At 40.8% G+C, this 13,644-nt stretch overlaps 1 protein-coding gene across 2 annotated transcripts in view; it reads right to left on the minus strand.

The window, feature by feature from the left end:
• Pdk1 (Phosphoinositide-dependent kinase 1) overlaps window positions 1–13,644 on the minus strand; it is a 304,096-nt gene that overhangs the window by 202,032 nt on the left and 88,420 nt on the right. For both annotated transcript variants that reach the window (XM_083091683.1, XM_083091684.1), the window contains exon 2: window positions 763–801. In XM_083091683.1, coding sequence (XP_082947809.1) covers window positions 763–801 — 39 coding nt within the window. The remainder of the gene's footprint in view (window positions 1–762; window positions 802–13,644) is intronic.

Below are 13,644 nucleotides of genomic sequence, written 5' to 3' on the forward strand. Positions count from 1 at the left end.
ATAATTATTTAACATTCGAATGTTTTTCTAATACTTCTGCACGATTTTTAACACACTTGAGATGTAAAAAATATAAAGCGTCAAGCATTAGCTTATAATCAATTAGCTTATGTTAATAGCAATGTCGCGGATGATCTCAAACATGATTAATATTTTTAGCCAATTAACAGATTCGGTAAAGCGAAAATAAGCATACATATTTCACGGACATTTTCTAACAGGTAGGAGAGACTCTCGAGCATCACTCAGTCTCTCGGAGTGGAGCCCTTCTTCAGAGAAGTACCGAGACGTACAACTGACTGTACGAGCTTCTCTTTCATCGCGTCCTTTGGCGAACGCCATTCCACCAACCCCCTTTCAACCCCCGAGGAGAGTGGTGCTCTTAAGAGATGGCCTACTTTCGATACGCCTGCGATTGCATTTCCCAGCGATACTCGAAGATGATACGTAGCATGTACAACCGAGCACGATAGAACACTTAATATCAAACGATCGAATGATATTGTAAAACAGAGGGGACAAAATGTATTATCATAAAAAGACGGCTCAAAGTAGCAAGAAAAGAGGGAGTTTAAAGCCATTTTTATCATCAAATATGGAAATATAGAAATATGATATTTTATTGTCAAATAATTTTGTTTAATTTTGTCTTATATAATAGATGACATATCGCTTTGTGGCATTCCGATACTGAAAGCACTCGCAAAATTACTCCAACTTTAGGAAAGTTGTTTGAATATTGACTACTTCATAAGCACTTACCTTAACTGGAGAACTGCTCGCTGCACTGCATTGTTCAATCTGGTGACAAAAGAAAAATCAAAGTTAATGTAAAAAAAATATTTATATATTTATATATTTATTTATAATTGTTATTACATATGTATACAAAAGCGTATAACGTGACGATATGTCACGAAGAAGATTTCAAAAGTATGTAAGTTGAACGCGGATCACGATTTACTCGTCAAGCGAAAAAAAACGCGCGTCAAGGATCTACTGATCATGAAAATGAGACGCAACAATCGCAAAACGCGGGTCAACAAACCTCGAAATTGGATTCGACGCGAATGAGAGTTCGTGTCTTTTTTACCGATGCAGAGAACAAGGTCGGAGGGGAGCGAGGCGCGTCATCAACGTATCGCGAAATTCCTTACGGATGGAATTTGACGATCGTTGACTCGTATAGATATATCACGCGGAAGGACTTTTTTCTGCACAGTCAATCTGTCCCCCTTTACTCTACCAACCTACGAAGACCCCTCTGTATTTGGCGTCAGCGTGCAATGGCCGTGGCCATTGGCGCGTGGCGGTGCTAATGAACTTCGGTAGCATGTTACCCAAAAGCACGTGATAATTTCGTATGCGCGGCAATTCCGAGAGCTAAATAAACGAACTTTGGGAATTTGAGCTGAATAAGTGATTGTTGGGTTTGAAGCTGTGATGTGATTCCTTAATTCTCTCTCTTTCATTTCGAACAAAACTGTTTCTACACTTGTTAATAGACTTTTTCCATTCACAGTTGATATTTCTATACATCGTAATGTTGCAATACAATGCAGTATAACATAATACAATATATATATATATATATATATATATATATATATTAATTCTAAAATTAGACCACACTGACTGAATAGCTCGATTGCCCGTGAAATTCTCGAGCGAAGGACAGCGATAGCAGTGTTATTAATTAAATTCCGTGCGTTCGTGACCAAACCGCCAGATGCGTTCCACAATTGATAAGCAGCAGAATTAAGCATTGTCAGATAATCGCCAACATCAATGTCAGATTACAGAAATCACGTAGCGCGAGCTTTATTGCGCAGTCAAAATTCCAAAAGTCGTACGTGCTTACGCATGGTTAACTGCTTGATTGCTGAATTGATTTCAGTAATCGAAAAAAACCTATTTCGTATATATAAATTATTTTAATAATTCATAAATCAAGGAGAAATATTAATCCAATCGTCATTTTTTCTAAAACAAATATCCATTTATTTCGTATGAAATTTTAATTCCAAGAATCACTTAATGGATTTTCTTATTTAAAGTTCAAATATATCTGGCATCAAATTTTTGGCAAAGAAATGTTCAAGAGTGTAAATTCATTATTCAAATTATTATGAAAAAACTCCAAGTTCGATTCCAAGAATATTCCAGTCGTCCTAATAATATCCCGTGATGATCGTTTTCCGTGTTCAACAGAGGAATCAATGGCTGCGAACGAAGATGAGAAAATATCGCGTAAGACCGCAATTTGAGGCAATCTTTGTGTGTGCGAGCGCTCCGGGATTCTTACGCCATATTTCGGGCGCATCGCCGGCAGACGTGACTCTCCTCAAAATCCCTCCGTAATCGAACGGGAAATCCAAGAAGAGGACTCCAACAGAGTTGCCCGCACGTACCGGCGGGGAATAACAATGAAGAGGGACAATAGTAATGGAATTATCTTTGGATAGTCGTTCTCCCATTGGCAATACAATCGGCGAGACCGAATCTCAAGTGCGTTCTCTCTATCTTTCGAGACCGTGCCGGCCCGGCTCGTCGTCGCTCAACCGATGGCACGTGGCTAGGTGCTAATGAACTCTCTGTGAGTCACGTTTTAAAAAAGACAAAGACGGACGAAAGGATATACGGGCCGCGGAAACGCGAGAACCCCGAAAGCCGAAGTTGCCGAGCTCGCAAATTAGTGGCGTTCCTGTAGTGTCCGCGTGTGTCTTTATACATTTTTTTTCTCTATTTATACTTTTCCTTTTTCCCTCCTTCTCTCCTTCTCTTTCTCTTCCTCTTCAACAGAATCGCGCTCGTAGCAAGAAATTCTTCTTCCACTCTGTGCGTTAATGCTTTTTAAGCGAAAATAGAAGAAGTCTTCAAAGTTTTGCTAAAGTTTGCGAAAATCGTACTTGCGAGCTAAGTTGTTGTTTACAGTTTCATCACGATTCTTCTTTAGAAAGGAAATATCCAACTTGCGATGTAGATATTGTAAATTTTAGAAGCAGCATTTTTCGTTTAAAATGCGAACTTTGTTAACAAACATGCGAGAACTTAAATTGATGCAATCAAAATAGTGAATTAAAAATTCCATGTAAATATTTATATATCGAGAAAAATAAATCTCTCAAGAATAAAATTACGCGACACAAAAATGCTTGCGTTAAACCTAAACAATCGCGTCTTAAGTAACGATTGAAGCAAAAGAGACCATGAGAAATTAAAATACTAATATCTCGGAGATAAGCATATGGGGAAAAGGGAACACGCCGTAAAAGAATGCAAACTAACGGAGCCGCGGATGCTCGGACGGAATGAAAAATAATCACTCGATCGACTCGAATTAAAGAGAATCCCTCGGTCGAACATCGATCTCACTTTGGTTACCACCCGTGGGCAGCCGATAGTAATTAATCAGCGCACGCGGTGCACGCCGATAATTAGAGGTACCGATCGACGGGCAATTAATACGCCTCTTAACCGCGATCGGCGATCGATCATGGAAATGTTATTCCCGCGGGAGACGTAGCGCGAGAGAAGAGAAAGAGAGAGAGAGAGAGAGAGGGAGGGAGGGAGAGAGAGAAAGAAAGAGAGAGAGAGAGAAGGGTTGAAAACTCGCGAGTTATAGTGACAACGGATTAGCATGCATTAAAGGCGATGGAAGTTCCAGGAAGTAACTTCTACTGTCTACATCGCATAGGGAAAGTGCGCGCGCGCGAGCAATTTTCCGCGGAATTAAAAATTTAGAGCTTTCAATTTACCGGCGGTTCATGAGCCATAGTTGAACCTTCTTGCCAAGTGTTCCAAGTGACGTGAAAGCGAGCATAGAATTGATCTAAAAATAACATCCACGTGCGATTAATAATCGTACATATACCTCCCCACATATATTTCTTTCTCTTTTATACGGACATAAGTTTAATCACGGGTATTAATTTTTGACGGGCATTCGCCGCGTTCCGCGTATCTATCTATCGCGATTCGCAGAAATCCATCTCCTTAATTTTTAACATCCGATCGCGGGAACAGCCAGATTCCTTTTCGCGAAATTTATCATCGCAATAATTCATGACAGATAAGAGGGAGGAAAAAATTCGATTCATTACAGAAAACTTGCGAGTGCACTTATAGTTCCGCTGATAAAAGACTACTAAAAGAATTTAGTAGTCGGAAAACTATAAACATTAAGAGCGTGGACGTCAAAGCGTAAATTTCGCTTTAATTCAAATGTTACTTCAAAGTCGTTTCCTCGATTTTTCGCGAATATTTGTGTCATCTCTGTCAGGTGGAATAAAAATTCATCGAATATTAAAGTCGCCAGAAACGCGCGCCTCGAGTCTCTCGACTAGAAGAGTGCCATCGAAATTGACGGCAAAAAGTCTGTCGATCAAACTGTCGAACCCTTTCGAGAGGTACTATTAGCGGCTATATTTTTCCATCGATCGTCCTGAACTCGTCGAAGAGCTTCTTACCGGAAATAGAAAATCAAAAAGATTCAACTCGACCGGGACCCTGTCCGACATTGTTTTCTGAAAAAATAACGGAAGCGTAGACGTTTCTAGCCGCGTGCACGACGAGAGGAAACGCCGAACATCTTTATCTTCTCTCCCGTTTCTTCCTCTTGTCGTTTCTCGTTCTTTCCGCCTCTTTTTCTAGGCATGCATCTTCCTCTCGTGCATAACGCATCCGTTGGATTCCTCGCTTGCGAGTTCAAAAACCTTTCTGTGCATGCGGCTTCTGCGGAAATGGCTTCAAACTACTAATCGTAAGAAACGTCAAGTTCTTAACTTGTATCAAAAATCTGGCGAATTAATTCTTAACTTGTGGTAAAAATTCGTAGACACGGTTCAGCGTGCAACTTATACACAATACAACAATGTAAACATTGTAAAATATAAATGTTCAACAAATAAAAATATAATTTATTGTAAATATAATGTTGTGTGATTATCATAATGTATTATGAAATTATATATTTTATATGATATAAATAAAATTGTATTTTTTTTAATTTATAGTTTTTTTTATAAGTGATTATATTGATTATTCCGATTGATTGACTCATGATATAAGATAAACATTCATGGCAAGTGCATCTCTATATATCAATTGCGGATAAATCGCATGTATTTTATGAGACAGAAAACTCTTTCTGGAGCACCCAAAGTAGAACACACACCTGATTCCACAATAATTCGTTACCGTGACAGTTTAAGGGCGAGAGCTATTTCAGTTTCGATATCACGTCCGCATATGGTATTTCTGTCCAAAAGTCAATCGCGGCACATAGTTGGGAAGTGACTTCAATTGAATGTGTTTCACGTACGTCAATCAATGTGTTTGAAATAGAACGATAAATGCAGCTTGCAACCTATAGTTGTGCGAAAGATTCATTTAACATTCTGGATTGTTTGCCGTATTCAAATCATTGTAGATGAAACATACGTAACTATAAATAACTTAATATAAACATTTCGTAATTTAGTGCAAAATATAGCATTACGACTAAATTGTAACTATAACTATAACTATAATATAATAATATAATTATAAAATTGCCTCCTAAAAAATATTAAAAAGATATCTTTCAAGACAAAATTAATGTCGAATATTTGACGCGTGGTTCTCAGACGTGGTGAAAGTGTGTAGCTCGAAGAGCTCGACTCAACGCTTTGCAAAAATTCACGTTTCACATATATTCGTCTCTTGGTATTTCCCATCGCAACAGTTAAATTATCCGACCTGTAGCGGTGCAACTTTTCAATAAAGACGTCTTTCCCTCCGTATGTCTCGCGCAATGAATGCTGATCGAGACAAGCATCGTCTGTAAGTAGGAAATAAAGAGCTGGGGAAAAAGAAAAAAGAGGAAGCAAGAGCGAAAAAGAAAGCTGGAAGATGTATAACGTCAGAAATGCCGGCTTATTCGAAACCCAGTCCACGGAGTTACTGGTTACTGGTAGACTTCATGGGGTATTGAAAACCCGGTGGGAAAGAATGGTCGCGAGCAGGGGGAAACCTATGTAGTGGTTAAACTCAGGCAATGAGAATCCAATGAGAGGATATAAGCCTGCCGTAAACAGATGCCTTTGAAAATATCGGATACGAGAAACATAAAAACAAGGCGAACAAAGCGTCTGCTAATAATTTCGAATCTAACTCATTCTATTCGATGCAGTATCCCACGCACAATCGTGAAAAAAGAAATTTTCCGACATAATTAATTAAATATTTTTTTAATATATATATAACAAATGTTTTCATTATATATGACTTTACTTTATTAAACAAAATGTAAGATTTTTTATTTAACATTTTATTGATATAATATCATCATGTTAATGATATAATCATATTAAAAATTACAAAGTAAATAATAATAATCATAAATAAATAATAGAGGAATACAAATTTTTTAATATATTATTTAATACTGAAACCTTTTACTTTATTATGTGTTACGTTTCGTATCGAAAGTTGTCAGGCTACCGTGCACTTATCGTCACCATATCGAAATATAGAAATGTTTCGATGACGATACTCGTGATGCAGCATTCCTACGAACGCCGATCGAGATCGCGGATCGGAGGTAAGTGGACAACGAAAGAAATAAAGCTGCGGAACGAGGCTTCCTCCCACCGACCTACACATTCGGAATCCGCCCGCGAACGTGCTCCCAGACTTCGCAGACGTATCTCGAGGACCGGTAGAAAGGATGACCGTAACGGAGGAGGCGGAGGAGAAAGAGGAAGAGAAGAGGGCAAACGGAGGGTGGCTGATGGCGGCTTTGGATGGCTCGAAGCAGTTACCGATACGACAGACGGAAGGGGAGAGAAGGAGGTGGAGGAGAAGAAGGACTTGCGCGGGTGGACTTGCGAGGGTGGGGATAGTTTTTTCCGTTTTTATCGGAAGAAAAGAGTGGCTCTCTGAGCCCGTAATGGAGTCCAGGCACGTATCCGTCGTGCACACGCCAGCAGAGCCCGCGGCTTTTCCAGTCACCCCCGTCCCATCCCTGATGTCTCACCCCCGCGATTTTCTCTCTTTTTCTTTTCCTCTCTCTCACCCTCGTCCTACCCAACCTGCACCTGCAAGTTGACAGACCCCGACATTGGATCCCCTCGTACACGAACATACTATTGCACAAGTTACACGACCAGTAAACGTGCTCGTCGAGATATCTTATAGAATTTCCAGCGCTCATCGTGCTCGATCATAATCGCCCTTGTAATCCTGGAGATAGAGAGGAAAGAAGATACGCTGAGTGGGCAGCATGCGACGGTATTACACGTACGTCAGTGATACTAATGTTTTCCTGAAACGACTAAAAACGATCCAAAAACTTGTGCATGAAACGGATATGATTTGATGTAAAAATATCTAAAGGTCAAAAAATCAAAATCTCAGAAGAGAGACTTTACTTATAGATTACATTTATTTTTCTCTCTTTCTTTATATTCGTCAAGTTTATATCTTTTTATACATTAACATTATCACAAATAGAGTTTATTCGTATCTCTTGATGTATAATTCTCTTCAATGAAAAGATAAATCTAAAAGTGTGGGCGTGATATTTATAATTTTCTCTTATATTTTGTTTCCGAGAAATCATCTAGAGACTTTTCGGATTACGCCCGTTATTTACATTAGGAGTAGAAAATTATCGTTGCTTTGGTCGACAGAAAGAAAGACCGCTTGGAATCGATTTGACTCGAGGATAGTCCTCGAACGCCGCTCGTCGATCATGTTAACGTTTGCGAATGGACGACCAATCGGCCGCATGAAAACTCGATTTGTTCTAATAAAGGACCTACGATAAATTTCTCCCACGGTCCACCTAACAACGGTCTCTTAACGACTTCATCCAACGACATTCTCTAGTCGCCTAGAAAGAAATGATCATCGCAAGAGAATGATTATAGCCTTAATCGGTCGCAAACTCAATAGATACAAATGGTTTAATATAGTTTATGTGATAACAGATATATTAACGATTATTTATAAAATATTGCACGCGAAACAGAGCTATCACTTTCTCGTAAATTTTACGAGAAAGAGACTCCGTTTTTTAAGGTCTCAACTTTCCATTTTTGCGCGAGCCCATTCGAGCGAGTATCAATCACTGAAACTTTAATAACTCAATTCCCAGTCAGACTGATAAATTACGAATCGGGCAGCCCGAGTCTTGCGCGATTTCGTTATAGGATGGCAATTTTCGATCGACAATCGCACGTCGAAAGTTCGATTCACGCGGCCGATATTCATTTTTCTTTCCCGGCCACACTTTTTTCTCCGTTTATACCAATCAACCTTGCTATTTGTCGTAGCTGATAAACTGTACAAGCCTGTCAGCAATATTCGCGCTGGTACGCGGAGTGTAAAGATCCGTTTTTTTTTATATTTTTTTCCGCTTGTCTCGTTGAATGTTTTCGACGCGCGGGACCAGCCGGATTCTATCTGGTGGCCGCTTTAAAAAAAAAGAGAGAGAGAGAAAGAGAAGAGAAAAAAAAGGCGGAAAAATCGCCCGCACACGCGAAAACGAGGATCGACTGGAAAAAGAGAGGAAAGTGCGAACGCCGTGCATCACGGTGAGCTTTTAATACTGCTTGACGAGTGCATGTTTAAAGGCTTACCCGTGCGCGTCATCGACGGATTGTCGTGAAACCGATCGGATACAATGAGCGCCGCATGCGGCGTGATTACGTGAAAATACGAGCAGCTGTGTGTGTGCGTGTGTGTGTGCGCGCGCGTGCGCGCACTCGCGCTTACGACTATTTTGCAGCAATTTTTTTTCAGGGACGTTGCTGTGACATCGCGAATTTTATTGACACCGTAAAATGTATACACGCGCGTCTAAAAGCGCAGAGATATGCAATTGATTAAGGAGAATGACATTCGATTGTCAAAGTACGAGAACACTTAAAAGTTTTACAGCATTGCCGTGATTTTTTACGATAGGTATTCGTGAATATTGATGCGTTTTATGTATTCGTCAATTGACCAGAATGGCACCAATGATTTCCGCCAGAGAAATACAAAAAAATGTCCTTATTGATAATTTAAATTTATTAAATTATTTCAAATCACTGCAAAATTTACAAGTTAAATGTAAAAAGAAGCGCTATTTAAATTTGATTTATTGAAATCTTTCATCCTGGATTAAGAATCTCTAATCAGACTGCAGTGCGACATTTCTCAGATATATTCGCGTCGTGAGAGTTAAAAGTTCGCTAAGGAAACCTTACGAGATCTCGGCAGAAGTTGGATCACGGTCGGCATTAATATTATCTTTGCGGCATATCAGGTACGTTGTGAAAATTTTTTCTCTCTTTCTCCCTCTCTTGCGATGTTACTCGCACGAGACTTTTATTCGCCGATGACGGAGAAGAGGGCAACCGAGCGGTTTGTAGGTCGTTAAAAAGGCGATCCCCGGTGCCGGTAGCGTCATCTTGGGCCGACATTAACGTCGGTGAGCCGTGAGGAGTACATAATGTTGCGTTAACTCGGCGCCCGAGGGGAGATGGATGAGCGGTACGCGTCGCAACTTTAATTTTTTCCCTGGCGGCGGAGCTGCTTTCGGGTTGACCCGGCTTGCCCAACCCTCCCTGTCAGCCAGAAGGGCCAGAAGAACTTTTTAAAACGCAAAGTCGCGCGGCACATTGTAGAGGCAAGAGGGTGGCGCGGCTCCGAGGATACCGGCGGCTCTTTCTTTCAGGGGGAGAATGAGAATACCGGGGGGCGAGAGAGGCGAATACACGCGCAACATTGTGAATAATGCTCGTTATAATGCTCCGCAAGCCCACTTCGTTTCTTATTGCCGGGAACTGCGGCACGGGACTGCGGAACTTGACGTACGAAACTTGCAGAGCAAGCGGCAGAGAGAGCCTAATGGCCGCTAACGAAAATTGGACAGCGATGAGTACTCGAGCCGAGTCTCGACCGTGAGAAGCGGAACAAGGGAGACACGAGATAGCGCACTCCGGTTTTCAAGATAGTTCAATGATTAAGGCGGTACACGAAAGTGTTAATTCGCACGGGGATGTTTAATCTGCTAAAAGCAATGCTCGGCCATATTATGCGGCTATTCTTCGCTTTTATTCGTCTACGTACATTTTCTCCATGTGGTACGCTTCCGTGAATTGTGGCCATCGTTAATTTCATTAATTAAATTAAGATTAAATTAAGATTAAATTAAATTCAAGTTAATATATTAACCAGTTCACTGGTACACCCGAAATCAACGTTTTGTGCCAAAACTGGTGAGAGCAAATAAATTCATATTTTACATGAAAGTTTATCTATAAGGGGTTTTTTGCGTCGCTGGTGACTGAATTAAGGTCAAAATTTCAAAATTCAAAATGGCGAATCGAATATGGCGAACTAATTTTATTTCATTATGGAGAAGATCAAATTCGATATGTTCGCGTTTTTCGAGTCTCTTATGATGAATCTATAGACAAAATTGCAAAATTTAAACTGGCAGATCCAATATGGCGGTTTCTAGTGATTAACTTTGATATTCCATTATGGAAATATATCACACTCGGTACGTTTTTTGGTCTCAGATAATGGATTAGTTCAAGACATTCAAACTTGAACATATCGAATTTGAATCTTCTCTAATGGAATAAGAAATATAATAATAGAATAACAAAATTAATTCACCATATTAAATCCGCCATTTTGAATTTTAAAATTTCGATCCCAAATTTGTCATCAGCGACCCGAAAAATGTGTGTGTGTATCAAGTTTCATGCAAATCCGTTGAAAATTAGCAGCTATTCATAGTGGACATATATGAGCCATTACCAGTGAAGTGATTAATAAAATTGCTCGATTAGTATAGATAGGAAAAGTTATAAAAATTCCGTTACATCATCCCAAAAAGAAAAATTGACGATTTACATAACTTGGCAAATGGCGCCAGATTACGATGAAATCCTCAAGACACGATGTATTGCGATAGTGTCTTATATATATAACTTTTATCATCAGTCTTCCCTTCATTTTTCGCCCTCCCTTATATGGAAGCTCATGGTTTACGAAAAAAAGAATAAGAGACCCGTGCCTGTTTCTTTGCCAATCAATCATTGTCAATCGCTCGATCTATCTACGCCCGAAAATTCTTTTTGATCAAAGTAATGTGTATGGCGTACATTATACTTTGATAAGTTTTATCTAGAATGATACAAAATTAAATAACGTACTCTCTAAATTTCTTAGAGTGAAGCTTGCACTCGAAAAATTGAGTGACTGGTCAAATCACTCAATTTTTCGAGTGCAAGCTTCACTCTAAGAAATTTAGAGAGTAGAATAATGCGAGATATAATAATATCTTAAATCTCCCATATTTGTAAAAATATTCTTTTATTATACGCATATTTTTCATCAATAATATTTATGTTATATCGGAATAATCTATATCGCGCGAAATGAAAAGCGGCTGGCGCGCGAATATTTGAAGCATCCTTATGATTTGATCTCTCTCTCTCTCTCTCTATTCTTCTGTACGCGTGTATATAATCGCGTGCGCGCGAGTAAATCGGAAATATACACAGACTTTCCTCGTATTTATATCGCCCGAACGAGGCATCGCCACTGGTAACCGCGTTGTAAAAGCTCGCAGGCGGCGATAAAAGTAGTCGCGGAATGCTCGTTGCCAAAACCAACCGAAACGCGTGCATAATCGGCGCCTGCCGGTTCGATGTACTCGCCTGTCTACGCGCGGTGCTTTAAGCGATTGGCTAGACGGTGTATACGTTGTGCGGCGCGAATAAAGACGTATCTGTCCACGACGCACACACGTGATCGGGTTCAAGGTCTCCGAAGATCAAAACGCGCGCACGAAACTCCTATGCGTAGTCGGCGGTTTGTTGCCCTATTTGGCGGCAGGGCGGCAGACAGGCCAGGGGAACGAGGGGAAACGAGGGATGACGGGGCGACGGGATGGGGACAGGAGGGTCGGTAGTAGTGATCGTGGAAGCCAGCCGATGGTCGGAGAAATGTCGGAGGAACGGCACGGCAAGGCACGCATCTGCGCGCGCAACTTGGCGGGAAACAATAAGGGCCAACAACCGGCAGGAAGCACCATCTTCTTGGCGGGAACGCAGAACGACGGTGGTACTCAACCTTGCTTTCCCTCCCTCCCTCTTTTATGGGAATAACAAAGTAGTAGAGTTACAAAATGGCCGTCCTTGCGCCCGAAACGTTTCCCATCATTCGACACAAAACAGCACGATTCAAGTTAGCAAACGAAATTTTTAGTAAATAAATAAAAATAATGTAGAGAAAAATATAAAATAATATCACAAAGCATTTTTCTATTAATTTTCTTTTCTCTCTCCTTCTGTTCTCATTTTTTTCTAGCTTTGATTGTTTAAGAAATTTATATTTTGCTTTTTTATAAGATTCCTCTATCTAATAACGTCTTTAATCACTAAATCATGTATTTTATATTTTACTCAATATCTATTTGACTGATACTGGCAGCATTTATTGCATTAAAATCTAATTAATATCTAATAATATTAGCAATTCATACGTCAGATATAAAAGACATAAATCTTGGACTTCTAAAAAGTTACGTTTAAAGTCCACCTCGAGCTGTCATTTTTAGATGTAGATATTTTATTGTCGCTCCGCATTAATAATGGATGTGTTAAAAAAATCACGACACATTTACATGCTCCATTACAATTCATTGTTAAGGTGCTATAGATATTTGTGCATATCGATGCGAATGATACGTTAGACAATACTCGCTGGACCGTGAACGGTAATTAAAACGGAGATCGAATGTCCATGTGCAACATCCTGTTATTAATAAGAGACCGTAGAGACGCACCGCGATGATATTTCGCAGAGGAAGCGTGTATCGGGGCATGTATAGCGAAAACGACATTCCCGCGAAGAACCATAAAACGGACGATGGTGTTTGTAAATCGTCGAGAACGATACGAGACGCGAAAGATCTTAACTACGACAGGTCAGGATAAACCCCGAACGGTCGTAGAGGGCGAGCTGACGTCTAGACGCGTTTTTTGCTCCAGTCGGCCCCAGGCGGACTGGGAGCTCCGGAAACCTAACGTCCGATCGTCATGGTTCGCTCTTTGTTGTCTGCCTGCGCTCGAACCTAATTCGGTTGAGGCACAACAATCCCGGGTAAGTAACCCCGGTTTGTAGCGATTCGCCATCCCTCTCTCTACGCACATTATAGTCTCGATGCGTGATATAGTAGAAAACGAAAACTTACTTAACTAAAGCTACAGAGAGAGAACGGAGTTAGCGCGACTGGGTCCAGGCGTGCGAACGAAAGGAGACGCGACAACCTCGCGCCAAGTATAAAGTAGTCGAGGATTCAACGATTAATTTTTCGCCTCGAACACCGAAGCGCGGGCACAAAGCAGATCTCGAACCCGTTTCCGAGCGCTGCTCGCCGACGCGGTGGCAGACGGAGGAGCCTTCGAGTGCGTTGCACCAGCGACGGATTGACGCGGAGGGAACGGAAGGAGGGAAGTCACGCGGTCAGGCACGCCGGTTAGTTAGATCCTCTCCTTCCCGCACCCGCGCGCGTGTCGGCCCTTCTTAACCGAACCTCTCCTCTACCTCCTCGCCGACAATGCAACGTACTACCAACACGATACACGCACGCAC

This window comes from Camponotus vicinus, unplaced genomic scaffold (assembly GCF_025532165.1).
Source record: "Camponotus vicinus isolate PSW18456_S1 unplaced genomic scaffold, iyCamVici1.0 SCAF_2, whole genome shotgun sequence".
NCBI lineage: Eukaryota > Metazoa > Arthropoda > Insecta > Hymenoptera > Formicidae > Camponotus > Camponotus vicinus.